Below are 24,887 nucleotides of genomic sequence, written 5' to 3'. Positions count from 1 at the left end.
AGAATGAGACAGAATTGTCATCATTCCAACAGCAATTACCAATTCACAGTCAAACATCTTTCATTGATACCTCCCACTTTCCCCTCCTGGGTTGGATCTTCCAGGTGATTCTGCCTGCTCTTGTGGAAACCATGCTTTCAGCCCACTCCCAATAGATAATCCTACTATGTCCTCCACCCACAGACCTAAATTCACCTTCTGATACCCATGTTCCCTGTCTTGGCCTTGGGTGGTAAGGTCTCCACAGTCTGTGGCTTCTTGTCTCCGTCCTAGGCCCCTTTGTGATATCTTGCCTCTCCCATCTTGGGCTTTTACAGAAGTAAAAGCCTAGAATCCTAACCACTAGGCCATCAGAGAACTCTGCCTTCTTTGGCGTGTACTACTTTTGCCTCTGAACCACTCAGCCTCCCCCAGGCTCCCCGGTGTCTCCTGGGATAACCTGAGAGGAGGGGCCGAGGGCAGGATCTGGCTGTAGGCTGCAGCGGTACCTCAGCCCCTTCACACTCCTCTATCTCAGGGCTCTGAATGGACTTTTGTCTCTTCCTGTATGGCTGGAACTTTCTCTGTGGGCCCTGTGTTCCATCTCTTTTCACTGTCAAAATCTATCACCCTCTTTAAGGACATACTCTATCCTAAGTTCTTTGTTCTGAACAGTTGATATGAAAGCCCAGCTTGGGAGTGCCCAGAAAACAAATCTTGTTCTCAACTCAGTCCAGCCCATCTACATCTTAAGTGCTTATTTCCAAACTACTAATTTTTGGCGGACCTGGACAAACTTGAGTTTTAGAAACAAAGCTGAACAAAGGCTAAGCAGCATCCACCTGGCAAAATGGGAGTGGTGGAATAGTGGTCAGAACCAGTGTCCTCCTGTAATGTGTGTGAATGTGTGTGAGTGATCAGGGGGATGTTGGTCAGCCCACTCAAGCTGCTGGGCATGCATGGCAGTGGCTGTGGCATCTCATTTTGGGTCTGGCATGTGGGACAGAGAAAGACGAAAATTCAGGATGGAGACCTTGGAGTGATGGGATCAGAACTGAGGTTGGTGATGCATCAGGTGAGGGGCTGGAGAGCATGGAGTGGGCATTGTGGGGCAAGGATACTAGATGTAACGTGGGGGTCCTTTTCCAGGGCAGGAGGGGACTGGGAGGGGATGGGCTTTCACTTACTGAACTACCTTCTTAGAGGCCCAGGAGGCTAGACCAGTCTGAGGGTCAGTAGATTTCTTTGTTGATCAGGCCTGGGTCACCTATCTCTTGGGGCCACCATGTCACCTGAGGAAGGCGCATGTATGAGGATACCAAGTCCCCCCAAATGCTCTTAGACCCACACCTGCCCCTTAGCTGCAAGCATGCTCCTTCCATCCCCACTTGTGTTGTTTCAGTGTATTGTCAGGAAGAGTTCCTTATGCAGCTCAGTTTAGTGATGGTGGAAAAGAGAAGAGAGGGTCTATGAGGTTCTGAGAGGTCTATCTGTAAGAAGTCCCACCTGTGGTCTCATCCTTGCTAAGGAGGGAACGGTGGTTCCACCAATAGGCAGCTAGCCACAGACCTTGCTGCTAAAAGAGCTTCTCTCCTGACTCCTGTCCTATGCTTTATTCCTCTCCTTGGACCTCTCTGATGCCCAACACCTACAGGGTTAGACCATCCCTGGCTTCTCAAGACCCCTGATCTTTGAAGGGACTCTTGCAGTGGTGGTTAAGACTTTGGATGAAACTTGACCTTCTTGGACTGCCCCACAGTCACCATTACTGACACCTGTGTGGTGCCATCTTCCTGGGATCCTGTCTACCTGGGACTAGAGGCCTAGCCTACTTTCCCCATTAGCCTCTCCCCATCTCAGACCCCAGCTGTCTGGAGGTGCTGGACCTTGCAGGGAGCCGGCCTGAACGTACAGGCCCCTTACAGCCCTAAGAGAGAACAAAGGGTCTCTCTTTGTCCTGCCACCCCTTCTTGTTAAAGTATAGACTGGCATTTATCCCCTTCAGGGAAAAAACACCCCGGTGACCTTTCGCCTGTTTTCCTGGTGCTGATAAACTCGTCGTGCTTGAAGCCTGTTTTCTATCTAGTTAATGTTCTATTGATCTTAATCATGTTGGGCGCTAGGGTGATGCTTTACTGATCTTAAGTGGAGGAATTTAAAACACCTGTGCCTGTAGCTCTGCACATATGCAAACCTTTGATCTATTAGTAACTCCTGTTAGCATATATATAGGTGTGGTATTCTTCAATAAAGTTGGCAGAGTCAGACGCAAGCTGACTCTGTCCCTCTCAACCCCATCTTTCTAAGTCTTTCTGAGTCTTATTTTTCTTAGGTACTCTGGTAATTGCGTTCTCGACCAGTTCGTTTGCCGGCAGGCTCCGGCAGGACCTTCCTGCTTCCAAAGGTTTTTGACTCAGGGTAGCTCTGCCTCTAGATCCCTGTTTTACTTTGCATGCTTAGCTCATCAGAGAGCAGAAAACCTTGATTTCCTTGAGCCCACTGAGTGTAAACCTGGGAATTCTACATGACCATCTGCAGATGGGACCACGCGAGTTGAGTAGAGGACTGTAACCTGGGCTGGGAAGGACTTAATTCATCAGTTTTCACATTGTGGATGCATACTGAATTTCATTGCCCAGGCAACTCCCTAGCCCAGATAAAGCAGAATCTCTGGGTGAGCCTAGGCATCAGGACATTCCAGTATCTTAGGGGATTCCAGTGCCCATTGTAGACTATAAATCAGAGAGTTAAACTCTTGCTCTCATAGATTTGCAACACCTCTCACTGCAGGGGTGAATGCCTCATGGGCTAAATCATGCAGAATTCCTGCCATATTGTTTGTAGACCTAACTAGTTTCCTACCACTCACCACTGCCAGTAGGGGAGGAGAAAGCTGTGTTGAAGCTCCTAAAAAGGGTGGAAGAGTGGGGAACCTAACTGCATCATTGCCACTTGCAGCTATTGGAGGTGATAGATATTGGACTGAACCCTGAATCCGAAACACACACACACACATACACATACACAATGAGCCCTGGGGTGAGGGAGAACCTTACCCATCTGTAAGGCCAATGAAAACCTCTGGCTTCTGTACACCTCCCCAGCTGGTCCTCCCATCCCTTGTGCAAGGCCACCCTTCGCAAAATCCTGGGGAGGGTCATGGACCTCAGACTCCTGGGATGCAGGTTCAGACAAGTATCACACTTGCCATAGGGTGAGAGTGAGGGACTTGGGCATGTTTGACAAAGCAGAGACTGAGAGAGCATATTCAGAGATGACTGAGACATAAATGCCAAGAGATAATAAGAGCCTCAGCAAAGCATAGACACATCAGCACCCACTCATGGCAGGCTCAGCAGAGGGTGTGGTAGTTTGTGAGAGGGTTGCGGGAGAGAGGGAATCTTGAGGGAAGGGCAGCTCAGCTGCTTCTGAGGATGTGATAAGGTTTCGAAGCTGTATCCCCAAGCTAATGACCTCTGATGGCAGAGGGATAGCCCTCCTGCCTGCTCACCCCTATTCTTCCTCTGCTTGTTAATCCACTCCAATCCCCAGGCTCTCTTCCCCCACACCAACTCCATCTTGGTTCTCCCAGGAAGTGGCCAGCACAGGGCGGGGTTGCGAGGTGGGGAGCCATGTCTCTTAGCCCCTGGGGAGGGAGGCAGCAGGCACAGCTGCAGCCTCTCTGCCTCTGCCCCGGCCTCCCCCAGGGGCTGGCTTTAGCTGGCTGTTCCCCTTGAGGCACAGCGCCTGTCCTGCTGCTGCTCAGCTGGGGGTATCCTGTCCTCCTGGCTCTCTGCCAAGCTCTGTGCCCGCCCTGAGGGCCCTGCCAATCAGAAGCCTCTGGAATCCTGCCCTTCCCAGCTGGCTCTGACTGCAGCCAGTCCTAATCTGAATGGAAATTGCTTGGCAGGGGCTGCAGAGGAGTAAAGCCCAGTGCCTGCCCAAATTGTGGTGGGAGCTGGGATCAGGCTGGCTCAAGTGTCAGAGCTGGCCCTGAGCCCTGAGCTTTCTTTTGGGTACAAGATTGGTCAGGTGGAGCAAGGGCTAGTGTGAGTTGTCCTGGCACAGGCTTTAGACTATGCCAGGAAATCATTTTTTTGGAGGGTGGAAGGCAGGAAGATAAGGGGCTGATCCCTCTTCTGTGGGTCTGATTTCCAAAGGGCAAGACCATGGTCAGTAAATGTCTTTATTGGAAGAGAGATCCAGTCTCCTTGGCTCTGCCAGCACCCTAGGTCATGAGGATTTCGATGTCGAGCTCTATCCGGCTGGCCCTGACCTCATAGCGGCCCCGGATCAGGCCTCGGGTTTGGCTGGCATGCCAGCGCCAGTGAGACTGGATGATGCAGGCCGCTTGGCGTGCCTGGAGAAACCATCTGCGGGCCTGCCACATGCGAACCTGTGCCTGCACCTTCACCACTGCCCATTCCTGGCAGGTGTAGAGTCTTAGTGCCAGGCGCCGTCTTTGCTCCAGCATCTTGGCCTGCATCGACCTCCACCAGCACTGGATGACCCAGGCCCTGAGTGCTGCATGCAGTAACGTCCGGCGTACCATGTTGCCACGCCACCATGACTGAATCTGTATGGCTGCCTTCTCTAACTGATCGGGGGAAGGAAGAACATGGAGATGCTCAGTGGGGTACTCTCCCATTCCTAACCCCACCTCTGGTGCTGGGAGGAAAGGGGGCCTGGCCCAGGTAGCTCTGGCCTCTTATTTCTGGGCCCCATCCATCTTATTTCCAAACCCTACTCACCTTTAGACACTGCTCATTATCCTCTGGACAGATCCCTTCTGTATGAGCCTCACTCACATTTTGTGTGTCCATGGCCCTGGTCTTTAGAGTCCACTCATCTATCAGTTAGGCCACCCTAGTCTGTAGCCCCGCCCTCAACTGTTAGGCACCCCATCACTAGACTCCGCCCACCTGCACACAAGTCCCTCATTAGGTCCTGTTCATCCACATTTCACCCACATCTCTTTCTCCTTTTGTATCTTCTTATGGATTGACCAGCCACCTTATTTATTGATACCCATAACTTTAAGTGGGCTGTCATTATTTCTTGCTTTCAGTTTATTTCTCAGACTCAGCTGGTGCCTTAAACCTTGCTCTTTCTACACCTTCTAGCCACTTATTTCTGGTCCTGCTGGTGTCAGTGGATAGAAAGTTTCATTCAACTTTCCTTCAAGTAAGGGTTTACACAGACACACTCATTACCATTGTGGGTTTCTGGAAGCCTAAGTGTCAGGGTCTTTGGGAGGGACCTGAGCCGTGTGTTCATGGGCTAGTATGTGTTTTGTTAAATTTGTGGAAGCAAGATAGTTTATCTGCAATTGGAGAGGGCTTATGTCGCCCCTTCTCTGACCCCCTTTGTCACCCTTTTCTTGTCAGGTGCCATGGAATGGCTGCAGTTTCTTTTGGAATGTGACTAAGGGGAAGCTGAGTTGGGATATACTTAGTATGGGTTAATGTGATAGATTTATGTGGTCCCAGTCACCCCTGGGAATAGGTAAATTCTTGTTAGACATTCTGCTAGCAATGACTTCCAGGAGTTTTCCTACCAGTTACAACATCCATTCACCTGTGTCATGGTTTGATATGGGGACAGAAGTGCAGCTATGGTGATGTGGACACTCCCTGCAGTGCCTGGCACCAGAAGTGTAGGTACGGTGGAGGAAAAGCAAGGTTTGAAAAGTTTGAAGACAAAAGCTGTGGTCCGTAGAAAATTCTTACTGTTTTTAGACACGTAAAATCCTAAGTAGTAGATTCTGTTTTCATTGATGCCTGATTAAAATCGAAGTTCTGTCTTGTCAGAAATATAATATTTGACAATGCAGTGAGACAGTTATAAATATTACAAGCTTTTTTTTCTGTTTTGGTATGAATTTTGTAAAATAGAGTTAATCAGAATTCCAGAATCGATGCTTTTGAACTGTGGTGTTGGAGACTCTTGAGAGTCCCTTGGACAGCACAGAGATTCAACCAGTCCATTCTGAAGGAAATCAGTCCTGAATATTCATTGGAAGGACTGATGCTGAAGCTGAAACTCCAATACTTTGGCCACCTGATGCGAAGAGCTGACTCATTTGAAAAGACCCTGATGCTGGGAAAGATTGAAGGCAGGAGGAGAAGGGGATGACAGAGGATGAGATGGTTGGATGGCATCACTGACTCAATGGACATAAGTTTGAGTAAACTCCGGGAACTGGTGATGGACAGGGAGGCCTGGTGTGCTGCAGTCCATGGGTCTCAAAGAGTCGGACATGACTGAGTGACCTAACTGAACAGTGATTATGGGAACCAACCAGAACTTCTGGGAATGGTGTACATGCTGGCATGAGAAATACTGTTTTACGTATCTTGAAAGACGATATTGTTTCTATAGAAAATCATATGAAAAATCATCATATGAAGAAGTAATAAAAGATTACACAGCAAAAAATGTAGGAAAAATACCACAGAGGTAGGACACTTAACTAATCTATATGTTGTTACATCTGTGATCTCTGCCACCTCTTTTATATGTGTCATTTGTTGTCTTGACTTGTCCTAAATATCCACTGGCCTGATTTTAAGTCTATAATTTTGTATTCTTTTTCTTAAAGTAGGCCTTCCAATTTATATAAACTTTAGTTCCCACAAAACCTGGGTCTGCCCTGCTGTGCTGTAAGAATGCAACTCTGTGGCCAGGGCTCATGGGAGCTCACAGGAGTTTCTAGAATTCAGAGCTAGGACTGAAACTGCAGAAACAGATGATGCAGAGCTGCTGTGCGTCCTTTGAGATTTGAAAGGCCATTCTGGCTCTAGTTTTAACAGGCATGATATTCCTCATTTTTCTACATAAGCCACATACTGTGGCTTCTGTTTATGTGTATTTGAGGCCTCGTACCATCACTTCTACTAGTTGCCATGGCACTGTCCATCAGCGTGTCTTACAGATTCTGGCCCTATTTTCAAGCAAGCAACTTCTTCAGGTCACATTAAAAGTCCTCGAGAGCGGACCCTGTTGCCTCCATTAATGTCTGTCAATCTGAGTGAGTGGTATCGGCCATCTCAAAGGCCTGCATCACTGCATTGAACCATCAGTCCTGGTGTCAGGCATCTAGTTCCAGTCCAATATGCTGGATTCTGAAGGGATCACTTATAAAGGGGCTGTGGTTGTGGCCAACACTCAGGCTCGGTCTATGCAGGTCAGACTCATGGTCAGAACACTAGACCTCACTGTTCCTTGGGGATCTCTCCCCTACCCAACTCTGTCCTGGCTGTTTATTGCCAGAATGTCTTGGCTTTGTCTCCTTAGAAGTCTCTGGAAAAACCTGTCAGCCTCTTTTACGTTCACGCTTTTGTAGTTATTCACAAAGTGGCAGCGTATGAGGCCGAAGCCAGGAAGATGCACTCCCTGAGTCCTATCCTACTAAGTGTTCACAGACCACATTCCTTGGTCTCTATTTCCTCACTGCTCCCTTCTCCAGATTCTGCCTTCTTTTCTCCCCTGGATTATAAATACAGTATGTCTGTTTCTAAAATACAGAAAAATGCAGACATATAAGGCGGAAAGTGAATTTCCTTTAAATTTACTCCCAGAGATAGTCTTTCAGACGTTATGCCATGCACAGACTTAAATTTGATATTAAGAATAATTAATTTTTATTGAAGTATAGTTGATTTACAATGCTCTATTAGTTTTTGGTATATAGCAAATTGATTGAGTTTTATCCATACATATATATGGACTCTCAGATTCTTTTCCATTATAGTTGAAATAATTTTTTTAATCCATACATTTAAGAACAAATTTCTGCCTTATATTATTACTGCTGCTAGTTTGGAGAGTATCCTGGACAATTAGCTATGCATTTATGGACACAGAACATCCATGTACCTTAAGAAATAGAAAGCTGTTTTATGTGTTTCTGTGTATCTTTTTAAAGTAATTGAGGTAAAACCCATATAACATAAATTGACCATTTTAACCATTTTAAAGTTTATGATTCAGTTGCTTTTAGTGCATTCACAGTGTTTTACAACCCAAGAATACTGGATTGGGTAGCCTATCCCTTCTCCAGTGGATCTTCCCAACCCAGGAACTGAACTGGGGTCTCCTACCTTGCAGGCGGATTCTTCACCAACTGAGCTACCAGGGAAGCCTCTATGCAACCATCACTACTATCCAAGTCCAGTCTCTAATTTCATCTAATTTTAATTCTAATTTCATCATCCCCAAAAGAAACCCTGTACCCATAAAGTAGTTACTTCCCTTTATCTTTCCCTCACCCCACACTCTGGCAACCAGTAATCTGCTTATAGTCTCTCTGGATTTGCCTACTGTGGACATTTCATATAAATATAATCATATACTATATGGCCTTTTGTGTCTGGGGTTCTTTCACTTAGCATGTTTTCAGGGTTCCATGTAGAATGTATCAGTACTTCATTCTTTTTTATGGCTAAATAATATCCCATTGTATAGATACATTTTGTCTATATACTCATAAGTTAACAGGGATTTGAATTGTTTTCACTCTTTGGTGATTGTGAACAATACTATTATGAGCATTTGGTGGATTTTGTAGGATTTTCTCTATGTAAGATCATGTAATCTGCAAATAGAGATAGTTTTACTTGTTCCTTTCCACTTTGGATGAATTTTAGTTCTCTTTCTTGCTTAATTGCTGTGACTAAAACTTTAAAGGTCAACATTCAGAAAACTAAGATCATGGCATCCGGTCCCATCACTTCATGGCAAATAGATGGGGAAACAGGGGAAACAGTGGCTGACTTTATTTTGGGGGGCTCCAAAATCCCTGCAGATGGTGATTGCAGCCATGAAATTAAAAGACGCTTACTCCTTGGAAGGAAAGTTATGACCACCCTAGACAGCATATTAAAAAGCAAAGACATTACTTTGTCAACAAAGGTCTGCCTGGTCAAGGCTATGGTTTTTCCAGTGGTCATGTATGGATGTGAGAGTTGGACTATAAAGAAAGCTGAGCGCCGAAGAATTGATGCTTCTGAACTGTGGTGTTGTAGAAGACTCTTGAGAGTCCCTTGGACTGCAAGGAGATCCAGCCAGTCCATCCTAAAGGAGATCAGTCCTGAGTGTTCATTGGAAGGACTTATGTTGAAGCTGAAACTTTAATACTTTGGCCACCTGAAGCGAAGAGCTGACTCATTGGAAAAGACCCTGATGCTGGGAAAGATTGAGGGCAGGAGGAGAAGGAGATGACAGAGGATGAGATGGTTGGATGGCATCACCGACTCAATTGACATGGGTTTGGGTAGACTCCAGGATTTGGTGATGGTCAGGGAGGCCTGGCATGCTGTGGTTCATGGGGTCGCAAAGAGTTGGACACGACTGAGCGACTGAACTGAGCTGAAAACTTTTCAGTACAGTGTTGAGTAGCAGTGGTGAGAGAAGGTATCTTTTTTTATTCCTTATCTTAGAGGAAAAAACTTTCAGTCTTTCACCATTAAGTATGATAATATTAACTGTAGTTTTTTCATAGCTGCCCTTGATTAGTTTGAGAAGTTCCCTTCTATTCCTAGTTTATTGAATGGTTTTCTTTTTAATCACAAAAAGATGTTAGATTTTGTAAAATTCTTTTTCTCTCTCAGTTGAGATAATCCTATGACTTTTGCCCCTTTTTTCTATTAATATGGTTTATTACTACATTGGTCTTGGTATATTGAACCTGCCTTGAATCCTTGGGGTTAATCCTATTAGGTCATGATGTGTAACCCTATCAGTATGCTTTTAGATTTGATTTCCTAGTATTTTGCTGAAGATTTTTACATCTGTACTCATAATTGGTATTGGTCTTTTGTTTTATTTTAGTGTCTTTGTCTGGCTTTGGTGTCATAGTAGTGCTGACCTCAAAGAATGAGTTAGGAAGAGTTTCCTTTTCTCCTGTTTTTGGGAAGAATGTTAGAAGAATTTGTGTCAGTTCCTTCATGTTTTATAAAATTCACCAGTGAAGTCAACCAGCCTTGGGCTTTCTTTATTGGAAGTTTTGGATTACTTACTCATTTCTTTGCTTGTTATACGTCTGTTCAGACCTCCTTCAGTCAGTTTGGGTAGTTTTTATTTCTAGGCATGTGTTCTAGGTTACCTTATTTGTTGGCATACAATTATTCATAGTATTCTCTTCTGATTCTTTTTTATTTTATAAGGTCACTAGTTGCTCTTGGTTTTAATAATTTGAGTTTATTGTTGTTACTCAAGAACTCCAATACAGTGTTCAAAAGGTTTTGAGGGGAGCGATACCACTTTTCTCTCTGACTTTAATACTTTTTGTGCTTTACCACCAATAAGAGTATTGGTGGGAGGTTTCTCTTAGCTAAACTTTTCAAATTAATTATGTTTCTTCCTATTCTAATATGCTCATGGTTTTAGGCTTTATTTTTTAAGATTATATTTTATTATTTCCAGTTTTATTGAGAAATTATCTATGCATCAGTGTAAAAGTTTAAGTCATACTGCATGATGGTTTGCTTTACATATGTTGTGAAATGATTACCACAGCTAACATCCATCTTCTCATATAGATAAAATAAAAAGAATTTTTCTCCTTGTGATGAAAACTCTTAGGATTTATTCTCTTAACAACTTTACTATATATCATAGAGTGATAACTATAGTCATCATGTTGTATACCACATCTCTAGTACTTAATCATCTGATAAGTGAAGTTTGTACCTTTTGATCACCTTCCTCCAATTCCTCCTACCCCCTCTCTGCCTCTGGTAACCACAAGTCTGATCTCTTTTTCAATGAGTTTTTTTTTTTTTTTTTTTTAGTAAGGATTCCACTTATAAGTGAGATCATACAGTATTTGTCTTTCTCTGAAAATATTTTATTTTCTAGAGCAGTTTTAGGTTCACAGCAAAATTGAGCAGAAGGTACAGGGAATTCCCATTTACTTCCTGGACCTACGCATGTATAACCTCCTCCACTGTCAACATTGTTCACCAAAGTGGTGCATTTATTACAACTGATGAACCTACATTGACACCCAAAATTTATAGTTTACATTAGAGTTCACTCTTCTTCTTGTGGGCTTCCCTGGTGGCTCAGCTGGTAAAGAATCTGCCTGCAATGTGAGAGACCTGGGTTTGATTCCTGGGTTGGGATGATTCCCCTGGAGAAGGGAACAGCTCCCTACTACCAGTATTCTGGCCTGGAGAATTCCATGGACTGCATAGTCCACGGGGTTGCAAAGAGTTGGACACGACTGAGCAATTTTCACATTTCACTTTTCTTCTTCTTGTCCATTCCAGGGATATAGGTAAATGTGTAATGAGTGACATGTATCCACCATTATAGTATCATAGAGTATTTTTACTGCCCTAAAAATCCTCTGTGCTTCACATATTTATCCTTCTCTCCTCCAACCCCAGGCAACCAGTGATCTTTTTGCCATTTCCATAGTTTTTGCTTTTCTAGAATGTCATATAGTTGGAATCATACAATATGTGGCCTTTTCAGATCAGCTTCTTTCACATGGTAATGTGCATTTATTGAGCCACCATGTCTTTTCATGGCTTGATAGCTCTTTTTTTTTTAACATTGGTTAATATTCCATTATCTAGGTGTTCACAGTTTATCTACTTATTCACCTACTGACAGACATCTTGATTGCTTCCAAGTTTTGGCAATTATGAATAAATACGCTGTAATCATCTGTGTGCAGATTTTTGTGGGAACATCAATTTCTAACTCCTTTGGCTATATATCAAGGAACAAGTTTGCTGGATCATATGGGAAGAGTGTGCTTAATTTTGTAAGAGACTACTGAACTGTCTTTCAAGTTGGCTGTAACAGTTTGTATTCCCAGTCACTAGCAATTAATGAGAGTTCCTGTTGTTTCATATTCCCACTAACATTTGGTGTTACCAATGTTCTGGATTTTGGCGATTCTGGTATGTGTGTAGTGGTTTCTCTTTGTTTTTTAATTTGCATGTTTCTGATGATGTATGGTGTGATGCATGTTTTCATGTGCTTATTTGCTGTTTGTGTATCTTCTTTGGTGAGGTGTCTGGAAAGGTTTTTGGCCCATTTTTAAGCTAAGTTGTTTGCTAATTTTTTTTAATGAAGGGTTTTATTAAATGTTTTTCTTTTTTACAACTATAGAGAGAATTAAATGGTTTTCTTCTTATATCTGTTAACATTGTGAATTACATCAATAGATTTTTTTTTTTTACTGTGGAAATTTCCTCACAGTGGTGGGCCTTGGCCATATTTAAGACTACCTGGCATCTGAGCCCTGTGTTTGGGGACTACCTGTCTTATCTGTCTTGGTGGAAGACAGCTTGTCTCTAATTATAGAGATGTAAATGCCAGTTTCTTGCTTTTCCAGCTTCCCTGGCTGCTGGGCAGACATATGACAGTTTGGCCAGTCAAATGTACCCACAGGGTTTTTCAACTTGCAGTTTGGGATGCAGAGAACGAAGAGAGTATCCTTTGTGCCTGTGGTGGAATCTTCATCAGGCTACTTCTAGGGTGTGGTGTTTTCTGTGGTGCTGGATATGTAGCTTTTCTTTGCTCTATTTGTTTCTCTCTCTCTCTTTTTTTTTTTTCTTTCTTTGGCCACACAGTGGGATTTTAGTTCTCCAACCAGAATCAAACCCCAGCTCTCAGCAATGAGAGCATGGAGTCCTAACCACTGGACTGCCAGGGAATTACCTGCTGTTTGTTTGTGAGACTGCTCTTCATGCTTCTTGAAAACCTGGTGAGTGAATAAATATTGTTTCAGTACTTGTATTTTCTGCTTAAATAAATATGAATCAGCTTGTATTGTCTATATTTAAGAAAATGATAAATACACTTGCATTCATGAGGTAAATTCTACTCATTTAAGCATTATTTGAAATTATCATTGGATTCAGCTTGTTAATATTTGCATGTGGGTTCACAAGCCAGATTAGCCTATATAGTTCTCTCTTCCTATGCTTACCTAACCTGATTTTGATGTCAAATGGATGCTGACTTCTGGGAGTATTTCTGAAGAAAATATTCCCAGAGTAGAGCTGCTGGATCAAAGGGTTTGTGCATTTTTCATTTTGATGGATTTTATCAAATTGTTACTCAAAGAGGTTTTGCCAATTTACATTCTAACCAACAACATATAATACTGCCTGTTTCTCTTTACTCTTAGGAACTTGAAGGACCTGTCATTAACAGTTAACCTTTTATTTTTTTTAATGTGTGAAGTGAGCATCTTTGCATATGTTCAGAATCTTTTCTCGCCCGCTGTTTCTTTTTTCTGAACTACTGGTTTTTCTTACTTGGGCAAAGTTCTGGTTTAACCTTTTGTCCTGCAGTGATCTTCTGGTCTGAAAGCTTAGCTCCCTCTGATGTTGATCTTAATGGGTGCTAAAACTGGAAAAGACCCTCACTGGGAGGGAAGTTGGCATTGTTGTTTCTGCCTCCTAACTCAATACACTTTTCAGCTGTATCCACCACTTATGCAAAGATTTTATTGGCTTAAAAAGACTATATTTCCTAATGACAGTCAACTATTCTACAAACAAATCAGGTATTGCATTTTAATATTTTAATAAATAGATCCTAAACCAATACAATTTTGGCAGGGGGAGGAGAGGATAAGTAAGTGAAAAGTAGGTGAAGAAATTTTATTTCCAAAATTTTAAGTATTAAGCTCTAAGAATTTTTATGAGGGAACCCCTTTCCTTTTCACAACCAAATCACATGAAGAAAAACCTTTCAAAGTATGCATTCTAAAAGTATTTTCCATGGCGTTTTATTTTGGCTGATGAGCTCCCTCTGGAGGGCAGGAAAAATATTAGCACCAGAGTTTCTTTTGGTTCCACTAATACACTGTTATGACAAACCTAGACAGTGTTTTAAAAAGCAGAGACATTATTTTGCCAACAAAGGTCCATATAGTCAAAGCTATGGTTTTTCCGGTAGTCAAGTATGGATGTGAGAGTTGGACCATAAAGAAGACTGAACGCCAAAGAACTGATGCTTTTGAACTGTGGTGTTGGAGAAGACTCCTGAGAGTCCCTTAGACTGCAAGGAGATCCAACCAGTCAATCCTAAAGAAAATCAATCCTGAATATTCATTGAAAGGACTGATGCTGAAGCTGAAACTCCAGTACTTTGGCCACCTGATGTGAAGAGCTGACTCATTAGAAAAGGCCCTGATGCTGGGAAAATTGAAGGCAGGAGGAGAAGGAGATGCCAGAGGATGAGATGGTTGGATGGCATCACCAACTCAATGGATGTGAGTTTGAGCAAGCTCTGGGAGATGGTGAAGGACAGGGAAGCCTGGCATGCTGCAGTCCACGGGGTCACAAAAAGTCAGACATGACTGAGTGACTGAACAAGCAACAATATACTGTTATGCATGTGTGCATGCTAAGTCGCTTCAGTCGTGTCTGACTTTTTGCGACCCTATGGACTGTAGCCCACCAAGCTCCTCTGTCCATGTAATTCTCCAGGCAAGAATACTGGAGTGGGTTGCCATGCCCTCCTCCAGGGGATCTTCCCAACCCAGGGATCAAACCCTAGTCTCTTATTCTCCTTCATTGGCAGGAGTTCTTTATCACTAGTGCCATGTGGGAAGTCCCCCAAATACTGTTATAACAGTATTAAATTAATTTGGCAAGGTAGCAGGCTACAAAATTGAAGACAAAAATCAGTTGCTAACAATGAACAATCCTAAAAGAAAATTATCCCTGAAAATCCATTTATAATAGCATCAAAAAAATTAAAATACTTAGGAACAAATTTAACTAAGAAAGTGAGAGACTCATACAATGAAAACTACAGAGCATTGCTGAAAATAACTAAAGAAAAAATAAACAAATAGAAATATACTTTGTTAATGTATCAAAAGACTTAGCAAGATGTCAGTACTATCCAAAATAATCTATAGATTCAGTGCAATCCCTATCAAAATCCTGATGACATTCTTTTGCAGAAATAGAAAAGCCTAATCTAAAATTCATATGGAATCTCAGAAACCCTGAATATCCAAAAAAAATCTTGAAAAAAAAAATTAAGCTTAAAAGGCCTACACTTTGTAGTTTCGGAACTTACTACAACATTACAGTAATCAAAATAGTATGGTACTGGCATGAAGACCGATGAAATAGAAAAGAGAGCTCAGAAATAAACCCTTACATATGTATTCCAATTATTTTTTACAAGAATGCCAAGACCACTCAATGGGGGAAAGGACAGGTCTTTAAACAACTGGTATGGAGAAAACCAGATATCTACATGCATACGTGTGAAATTGTACCCATATCCAACACCATATAAAAAATAAAGTGGATCAGAGTTCTAAAACTCTTAGAGTAAAAGAGGTAAAAAATTGTACAACATTGGATTTGGCAATGATTTCTTGGATATGACACTGAAGGCACAGGCAACAAAGAAAAAAGACAAATTGGACTGCATGAAAATTTAAAATTTTTATGCGTCAAAAGACACTGTTGACAGAGCAAAAAGGCAATCCATGGAATGAGAAAAAATATTTGAAATCACTTATCTGGTAAGAAATTAATATCCAGAAGACATAGAAGCTTTTAAATCTCAACAACAACAAAACCAAATTTAAAATGAACAAAGGACTTGAATAGACATTTGTCCAAAGGAGATATGCAAATGACCAATAAGTACAGGTAATAATGCTCAACATTTCTGATCATTAAGGAAATGCAAGTCAAAATTACAATGAGATACCACCTCACATCTATTTGGATGGATACTTTTTTTTTTTCTAAATGGAAAATAACAAATAGAGATGAGAATGTGGAGAAACTGGAACTGTTGTGCCCTATTGGTGGGAATGTAAGGTGGTATAGCTGCTGTATAAAAAAAAATTAAAGGTGGAATTATGATGTGGCAGTTCCATTCCAGAGTTTTGAATAATATTTGTTTATGTGTGTTTATAGCAGCATTTTTCACAACAGCTAAAATATCAAAGCACCCATGTGTCCATCAGTGGATAAATGAATAAGCAAAATGTGGTACATACATACAATGGAATATTATTTAGCCTTAAAACAGAAGGTAATTCTGACTTATGCCACAATATAGGTGAAACTTGAGGACGTTATGCTAAATGAAGTAAGTCAGTCACAAAACAGCAAATACTGAATGACTTCACTTTATAGAAGGTATTTGGAGCAGTTAAAATCATAGAGATACTGGAGTAGTTAAAAGTCATAAAGAAAGACAAATCCTACATAGTAGAATTCTGGTTACCTGGGGCTGGAGGTGGAGGAATGGGTGATTATTGTTTAATAGGTATTGAGTTTCAATTTTACAAGAAGAAAAGAGTTATGTAGAGGAATGGTGGTGACAGTGTACAACATTATTATTATTCAGTCTCTAAGTTGTGTCTGACTCTTTGCCACCCCATGGACTGCAGCACGTCAGGCTTCCCTATACTTCACTATCTCCTGGAGTCTGTTCAAACTCATGTCCACTGAGTCAGTGATGCCATCCAGCCATCTCATCCTCTGTCACCCTCTTCTCCTCTTACCCTCTGTCTTTCCCAGCATCAAGGTCTTTTCCAGTGAGTCAGCTCTTCATATCAGGTCACCAAAGTATTGAAGCTTCATCTTCAGCATCAGTCCTTCCAACGAATATTCAGGGTTGATTTCCTTTAGGATTGATAGGTTTGATCTCCTTGCTGTCCAAGGGTGAACATATATAATACCACTGAACTATACACTTAAAACGGTTAAGTGGTAAATTTTGTATTATTTGTATCTTATGACAATAAAAAAGTAAATGGTGACTAGAATTAAAGCTGAAAAAGTTGAAGCACTTTTAGGGAAGCAGAAAATAGATGGGTGTTCCATATAAATAAGAGAAATCTAGATTGTTGATGTGACAAGTGTTCAGTGTTCTGGACATAATTAAAAAAAATAAAAAGGTGAAGTCAACATTGGTATCTTATTCACTATTCTGGTTAGTGGTAGAGGTGGTGGGAAGTATGGTGAAGAGGTAGTTGAAAAGTCAACAAGGTGATTTTTTTTTCTTTTGCCGAATTCCATGGCATGTGGTATCTTAGTTCCCTGACCAGGAATCAAACCTGTGCTTCCTGAAATGGAAGCACAGATTCTTAATCAGTGGACCATCAGGGAAGTCCCAACAAGTTGAATTTTTGAGCAGAATTTTTGGCAGTTTCTTTGTGAGGAGGCACAGAATTTGCAGACCAGGACTGCCACGAATGAGGGCATCCTGGTAAATCCCCAGTGTTTCGTGTTGGAAGCCAAGAGGACTTAGATACCAGGAGAAAAGTGAATTCAAAATAGACTAGCATTTCCAATGATGAAAAGTCAGTTTCACATCATCTCAGAAACTGGTTTAAGGAAACCCAGGATTTCTAATGCTTCAGTCACCTACCAGAGCAAATATAAATCATCTCTGAAGAAAGAGATTTTCTTTTTGAAAATTTTTCTTACACAGTATCCATCACTCAATAAAAAATAGCCAAACTCAAGGCCCCCCCAAAAAAGCTTGAAAACAAGAGAAATAACTGACAGGAGAATTAGACTCACAAGTGGAGACAAATAATGAAGGTACATGTACAAAGTTTTAAAATAAATATTCTTAATGTGTTAATGAAAACAGAAGACAAAATGAGAATTCAGCAGAAAACTGAAACTTACTTTAAAAGTGTCAGGTGGAGAATTTTAGAACAGAAAAGCACAACAACCAACTAGAAAATTCAATGGGTGAGTTTAACAAGATGACACAAAGATGAAGAGAGAATTAATGAACAGAAAAATCAAGAGAAAATATATACATTGAAGCACAGTTCAGTTCAGTTCAGTCGCTCAGTCGTGTCCTACTCTTTGCAACCCCATGAACTGCAGCACGCCAGGCCTTCCTGTCCATCACCAACTCCCGGAGTCCACCCAAACCCATGTCCATTGAGTCAGTGATGCCATCCAACCATCTCATCCTCTGTCATCCCCTTCTCCTCCTGCCCTCAGTCTTTCCCAGCATCAGGGTCTTTTCCAGTGAGTCAGCTCTTCACATCAGGTGGCCAAAGTATTGCAGTTTCAGCTTCAACATAAGTCCTTCCAGTGAACACCCAGGATTGATCTCCTTTAGAATGGACTGGTTGGATCTTCTTGCAGTCCAAGGGACTCTCAAGAGTCTTCTACAACACCACAGTTCAGAAGCATCAATTCTTTGGTGCTCAGCTTTCTTTATAATCCAAATCTCACATCCATACATGACCACTGGAAAAACCATAGCCTTGACCAGACAGACCTTTGTTGACAAAGTAATGTCTCTGCTTTTCAATATGCTGTCTAGGGTGGTCATAACTTTCCTTCCAAGGAGTAAGCGTCTTTTAATTTCATGGCTGCAGTCACCATCTGCAGTGATTTTGGAGCCCCAAAAAATAAAGTCAGCCACTGTTTCCCCTGTTTCCCCATCTATTTGTCATGAAGTGATGGGACCGGATGCCATGATCTTAGTTTTCTGAATATTGAGCTTTAAGCCAACTTTTTCACTCTCCTCTTTCACTTTCATCAAGAGACTCTTTAGTTCTTCACTTCTTGCCATAAGGGTGGTGTCATCTGCATATCTGACGTTATTGATATTTCTCCCAGCAGTCTTGATTCCAGCTTGTGCTTCTTCCAGCCCAGCGTTTCTCATGATGTACTCTGCATATAAGTTAAATAAGCAGGGTGACAATATACAGCCTTGATGTACTCCCTTTCATATTTGGAACCAGTCTGTTGTTCCATGTCCAGTTCTAACTGTTGTTTCCTGACCTGCATACAGGTTTCTCAAGAGGTAGGTCAGGTGGTCTGGTATTTCCATCTGTTTCAGAATCTTCCACAGTTTGTTGTGATCCACACAAAGGCTTTGGCATAGTCAATAAAACAGAAGTAATTGTTTTTCTGGAACTCTTGCTTTTTGATCATCCAGCAGATGTTGGCAATTAGATCTCTGGTTCCTCTGCCTTTTCTAAATCCAGCTTGAACATCTGGAAGTTCACGGTTCACATATTGCTGAAGCCTGGCTTGGAGAATTTTGAGCATTACTTTACTAGCATGTGAGATGAGTGCAATTGTTCGGTAGTTTGAGCATTCTTTGGCATTGGAATGAAAACTGACCTTTTCCAGTCCTGTGGCCACTGCTGAGTTTTCCAAATTTGCTGACATATTGACTGCAGCACTTTCATAGCATCATCTTTTAGGACTTGAAATAGCTCAGCTGGTATTCCATCACCTCCACTAGCTTTGTTCCTAGTAATGTTTCCTAAGGCCCACGTGACTTTGGATTCCAGGATGTCTGGCTCTAGGTGAGTGATCACACCATCGTGATTATCTGGGTCGTGAAGATCTTTTTTGTGTAGCTCTTCTGTGTATTCTTGCCACCTCTTCTTAATATCTTCTGCTTCTGTTAGGTCCATATCATTTCTGTCCTTTATTGAGCCCATCTTTGCATGAAATGTTCCCTTGGTATCTCTGATTTTCTTGAAGAGATCTCTAGTCTTTCCTATTCTATCATTTTCCTCTTTCTTTGCCTTGATTGCTGAGGAAGGCTTTCTTATCTCTCCTTGCTATTCTTTGGAACTCTGCAATCAAATGGGTGTATCTTTCCTTTTCTCCTTTGCTTTTCGCATCCCTTCTTTTCACAGCTATTTGTAAGGCCTCCTCAGACAGCCATTTTGCTTTTTTTGCATTTCTTTTTCTTGGGGATGGTCTTGATCCCTGTTTCCTGTACAATGTCATGAACCTCTGTCCATAGTTCATCAGGCACTCTATCAGATCTAGTCCCTTAAATCTATTTCTCACTTCCACTGTATAATCATAAGGAAATTCTTAGTCACTGGCTAAAATCTGCTTCAGGTTTTTTACCCCAAACCTCAAGGAAACATGACCACAAAGCAAACTCAGAAAATGTCCGTAAGAAAATGGATTAAAATCCTATTTGAGCACAGGTTCAGACCTTCCTCTCCCACTGCAAATTCCTGGGAATAATGGAAAAGGCATACATTTTTTTAAGGCATACCTTTTTAAGAAACATCTAATAGTACCTTGGGAATTTCCTGGTAGCTCAATCAGTTCAGGAGACCCAGGTTCAATCCCTGGTTTGGGAAGATCCCCTGGAGAAAGATATGGCAACCCACTACTGTATTCTTGCCTGGAAAATCCCATGGCCAGAGGAGCCTGGCGGGCTACAGTCCATGGGGTCACAAGAGTTGGACACGACTTAGCAACTAAACCAATAGTACCTTAAAAAAATAGAGATCTTCAGTGGACAGAAATTATATGGATACTTTAAAGAACAGAGGCAAATATGAAAAGACTTAAAGAAAATGAACCAAAGCTCTAAAAAAGATTTCATATATAAGTGGAGAATGGCCATCCAGTTTCTGCAAGGTAGAGCTTGTGCAGGGGGCAGCAGAGGCTGTGCGTTATCATAGGAACTAGTTGGAATATATCTGTAGTAGGAGCAGCCAACTTTCCTGCTGTGACATGCAGTTGGCAAGATAGGACCCGTCTTCAGGGAGGAACTGACTGGCCTGGAAAGAAGAGGCACGACCTGGTACCATGTAACATTCTTGTAAAAGAAGACTCCTTCCCAGGAGTCTTCCCACTTACATTTCACCCAAACGGTTTATCCCACACCTCCCATGTAATCTGTGGAATCAGGGACTAAGCACTCATCAGTAAATTAAAGGAAATCTCAAAGATGAACACCCAGCCAGGAATCATCAAGCTTTCGGGGAGACCAACAGCATGAAAAAACCTCCCTAAGCCCAACAAGGAGAAACACAGTAACTAAAGGGAAGATTTAAGACAGTTTAAAGGAATTAAGTTAATGTATACATTAGTATAAAAAATATATAATTACACTTTTTTTGCCACACCACATGGAATATGGGATCTTAAGTTCCCCAACCAGGGATTGAACCCGAGCCACCAGGAAAGTTCAATGTTCATATTTTTGACCAGAGAAGACCACTTAGCCTTAAAAAAGGAACAACACATTATTTTAAAGAGCCACTTATGGATCTTGGAGAGGAACAATGTAGCTATCAAAATTACAACCTGAGGGATGGGTGGTGGCCAAGAGAGCAGAATCAGAAAACCTTGAATTCACCTCCTACTACAGGCACACCAGAATTACAAGTAGTTACAGAGAAACCATCTATGATAATGACCTGAAGAGTAGTAGAAAATATTTTTGCACAACTAAAGACATAAAAGGGAAACCACAACAAAATGGGCAGGGGGCCAGAAATGCAATATAGTCAGGACAAACCCTTGGGAAGGTGACCCACAAATGGAAGGAATAAGCACAACTTCTGAAGTCCTCCCCAAGGACTGAGGGATCTGAGACTGCAGCCCAGGGATCCTGCACTGGGAAGATGAGCCTCCAGAACATCTGGCTTTGAAAACCAGAGGGGCTTATTTTTAGAAGAGCCAGAGGGCTATAGGAAACAAACTTAACTCTGAAAGGGTGAATGCAAAATCTCAAAAGATTCCAAGTCCAGGTACAGAAGCGGTAGCTTGAAAAGAGCTTGGGTCAGACCCACTTGCTTATCTTGGAAACCCTCCTGGAGGGGCAGAATGCAACTGGGGATCTTGTCGATAGAGGTGCTGACAGCAGCCATTTGGGGAAGCTCTTTCAACTATGATAATAACTTGCAATGGTAAGCACCATTTTGGAATCCTTTCTCTAGCCTGTTAACACCAGGGACCCAGCCTCCTCAGACCATTTAGATAGCCACAGTTAGAATTTCAACAAAGAGAAAATATAAAGAAGAACCAAATGGAGCTGATGACAAAATGACGAAATGAAAAAATGCACTAGAGGTTGTCCAAATATGAAAAAAGAATTTTAAAAAATGAGGATACTTTAAGAGACCTCTAGGGGCTTCCCTGGTGGCTCAGTGGTAAAGAATCTGCCTGCTGTTGCAGGAGACATGGGTCTGATCCCTGGTGGAATATCCCACATGCTGCAGAGCAGCTAAGCCCTTGTGCTACAACTGTTGAGCCTGTGCTCTAAAACCAGGAGCCCAACTGCCCTCGAGCCCATGCTCTGCAACAGGGGAAGCCACCACACTGAGAAGCCCTCGCACTGCAACTAGAGAGTAGTCCCCACTCTCCACAACCAGAGAAAAGCCCCCCTGCCAAAGCAATAAAGACCCAGCACAGCCAAAATTAAATGAATTATTTTTTAAAATGAATGAAGACAGCCTAAGAGACCTCAGGGAAAACATTAAACACACCAACAGTCGCATTATAGGGATCCTAGAAGAAAAGAGAGAGAAAGGACCTGAGAAAATATTTGAAGAGATAATAGCTGAAAACTTCCCTAACGTGGGAATTAAAAGACAATGGAAAAAATTTTTGAAGGAACAAGGGAAAAAATAACAAATAACATACAAAGGAACTTCTGTACGGTTATCCACTGACTTCTCAGCAGAAACTGCAAGCCAGAAGAGAGTGGTATAATTAGAGTAATGAAAGGGAAGAACCTACAACCAAGAATACTCTACCAAGCAAGGCTCCATTCAGATTTGACAGAGAAATTAAAAGCTTTATAGACCAGGAAAAGCTAAGAGAATTCAGTACCACCAAACCAGCTTTTCAACAAATGCTAAAGGAACTCTTCTAGGCAAGAAAGAAATCAGCAGTTTAAAACAACCTTGTATGTATATACATTGCTATATCAAAACCTCAAAAACCTCTACTGTACTCTTGAAGGGCTGTTTATATGTAGGAGTGTCCCTGCAATTAAATTTAATTTAATTTTTTTTTTTTTTGGCAGAGGGCTAGTTTTTTTTTTTTCCATTTATTTTTATTAGTTGGAGGCTAATTACTTTACAATATTGTAGTGGTTTTTGCCATACATTGACATGAATCAGCCATGGATTTACATGTGTTCCCCATCCCGATCCCCCCTCCCGCCTCCCTCCCCATCCCATCCTTCTGGGTCATCCCAGTGCACCAGCCCTGAGCACTTGTCTCATGCATCCAACCTGGGCTGGTGATCTCTTTCACCCTTGATAGTATACTTGTTTCAGTGCTGTTCTCTCAGATCATCCCACCCTCGCCTTCTCCCACAGAGTCCAAAAGTCTGTTCTGTACATCTGTGTCTCTTTTTCTGTTTTGCATATAGGTTTATCTTTACCATCTTTTAAAATTCCATATATATGTGTTAGTATACTATATTGGTGTTTATCTTTCTGGCTTACTTCACTCTGTATAATGGGCTCCAGTTTCATCCATCTCATTAGAACTGATTCAAAAGAATTCTTTTTAATGGCTGAGTAATATTCCATTGTGTATATGTACCATAGCTCCTTTATCCATTCGTCTGCTGATGGGCATCTAGGTTGCTTCTATGTCCTGGCTATTATAAACAGTGCTGTGATGAACATTGGGGTGCAAACCCTTCAGAATGGGAGAGGGCTAGTTTTGGTTTGGATGCTTATGGTCTCTCCTCAGTGTGTGCTGGCCATTATCCCCTGTGGTAAGAGTGGTCAGCCACCTCTGCCAAGGGACCTGAGACCAGGAGCCAACCACTGCCCTGCCTTCCTGGAAACATGCATGTGGGCTATGTACCTGCACACCCCCTGTCAGCACTGATGGTCTATGTGAGTTTCTCTCTGCTTTGCTCTCTGCAAACCTGTTGCCACCCTCTCCCCTGAGGCTCCAAAGCTCCTCTGTCATGGCTGATCCCCCTGCTAGTAAGGGGGACTTAGGGGTGTTTGAAAATCTTTCCGCTTTCACAACCCCCTCCCAAGGGTACAGATCCTGTCTAGATTCCTTTCTCTTTTCTTCTTTTTTCTTTTGTCCGATGCAGTTATGTGGAGATTTTCTTGCCCTTTTTGGAGGTCTGAGGTCTTCTGTCAGTGTTTAGTAGATGTTCTATAAGAGCTGTTCCACATGTAGATGTATTTTTGATGTATCTGTGGGGAGAAGGTGAACTCTACATCCTACTCTTCTGCCATCTTGATCTTTCCCCTTAAGCACTTCTTAGTAGATGATTTGGGTAAGTTTTCACAATTCTGTATTCCCCAGTAAGCACCACTGAGAATAAGACAGAGCACATTTTTCTTTGTTTTTTTTGTGTGTGTGTGTGTATGTGTGTGTTGTTTGCAAGCAATACATCTTATAACTCTAGGTATAATCTTTATTTGGAATCATTTCACCTACAATTTAAGTTTGCTTGTTTTAAAATTTTGAATAAATGGATCATCCTGTAAATAGTTTATGTCTGGCTTCTTTCATTTAGCATGTTTTTAAGATTCACCTATGTTATTGTGTGTTTCAGTGATTTGTTCACTTTTAACACTGTGTATTTCATTATATAAATAAACTAAAGTTGCTTTCTCTAGTCAGTTTTGGTAAACATTTAAATTGTTTCCAATTTTGACCTATTTGAATAAACTTGCTATGAACATTCTTGCACAAATCTTTTGTAGACAACATGTTTTCATTTTTCTTGTGTAAATACCTGGGAGTGGAATTGCTGAGTTATAGAGTGGAGATATGTTTAAATATATTAGAAACTGCCAAACCATTTTCCATAGTATTTATACTGTTTTATTCATAACCACCAACAGTATATAAGAGATTCAACTACTGTACATTCTTTATCAATATTTGATTGTCACTGTCTTTCACTTTAGCCATTCTCTAGAGTGTCTAAAAAAATCTCATTATGGTTCTAAATTTATTTCCATCATGAATAATGATACTGGGCATCATTTCATGTGTGTCTTAGCCATAGTACATCTCCTTTTATAAAACACTTAAAATTTTGCTCCAGACTCATTCTTTCTGTATATTATTTGCTTCCATTGTTTGATTGAACTGAAATCCATGCAATTGAATTCCCTATTGATGAATATTTAAATTTTCTCAAATGTATGTTTTTATCAACAGGCA

General features: G+C 41.5%; 1 protein-coding gene and 1 long non-coding RNA gene across 3 annotated transcripts in view; one reads left to right on the top strand and one right to left on the bottom strand.

Moving 5' to 3' along the window:
* The window catches only part of LOC110126431 (uncharacterized), a 40,595-nt gene extending 27,896 nt beyond the window's left edge, over nucleotides 1-12,699 (top strand). Inside the window, exon 3 of the long non-coding RNA XR_002310418.2 lies at nucleotides 12,570-12,699. This is a non-coding gene — a long non-coding RNA (uncharacterized lncRNA). The remainder of the gene's footprint in view (nucleotides 1-12,569) is intronic.
* On the bottom strand, nucleotides 4,153-4,849 carry IQCF6 (IQ motif containing F6). 2 transcript variants are annotated; one of them, XM_020876065.2, is made up of 2 exons: nucleotides 4,731-4,849; nucleotides 4,153-4,576 (listed from the first exon to the last, which is right to left on the bottom strand). In XM_020876065.2, the coding sequence occupies exons 1-2, from the start codon at nucleotides 4,800-4,802 to the stop codon at nucleotides 4,208-4,210; spliced, it is 441 nt and encodes a 146-aa protein (XP_020731724.1). In that variant the 5' UTR covers nucleotides 4,803-4,849; the 3' UTR covers nucleotides 4,153-4,207. The 2 variants fall into 2 exon arrangements, with proteins under 2 accessions (XP_020731724.1, XP_020731725.1); XM_020876066.2 differs by having other exon boundaries at nucleotides 4,153-4,572; nucleotides 4,731-4,816.
* Nucleotides 12,700-24,887: the final 12,188 nt, after the last annotated feature.

The sequence above is a fragment of the Odocoileus virginianus genome, chromosome 26 (genome assembly GCF_023699985.2).
Source record: "Odocoileus virginianus isolate 20LAN1187 ecotype Illinois chromosome 26, Ovbor_1.2, whole genome shotgun sequence".
NCBI lineage: Eukaryota > Metazoa > Chordata > Mammalia > Artiodactyla > Cervidae > Odocoileus > Odocoileus virginianus.
Note: the sequence above shows the minus strand (reverse complement) of the source record. Positions and strands in the feature narration are given on the sequence as shown.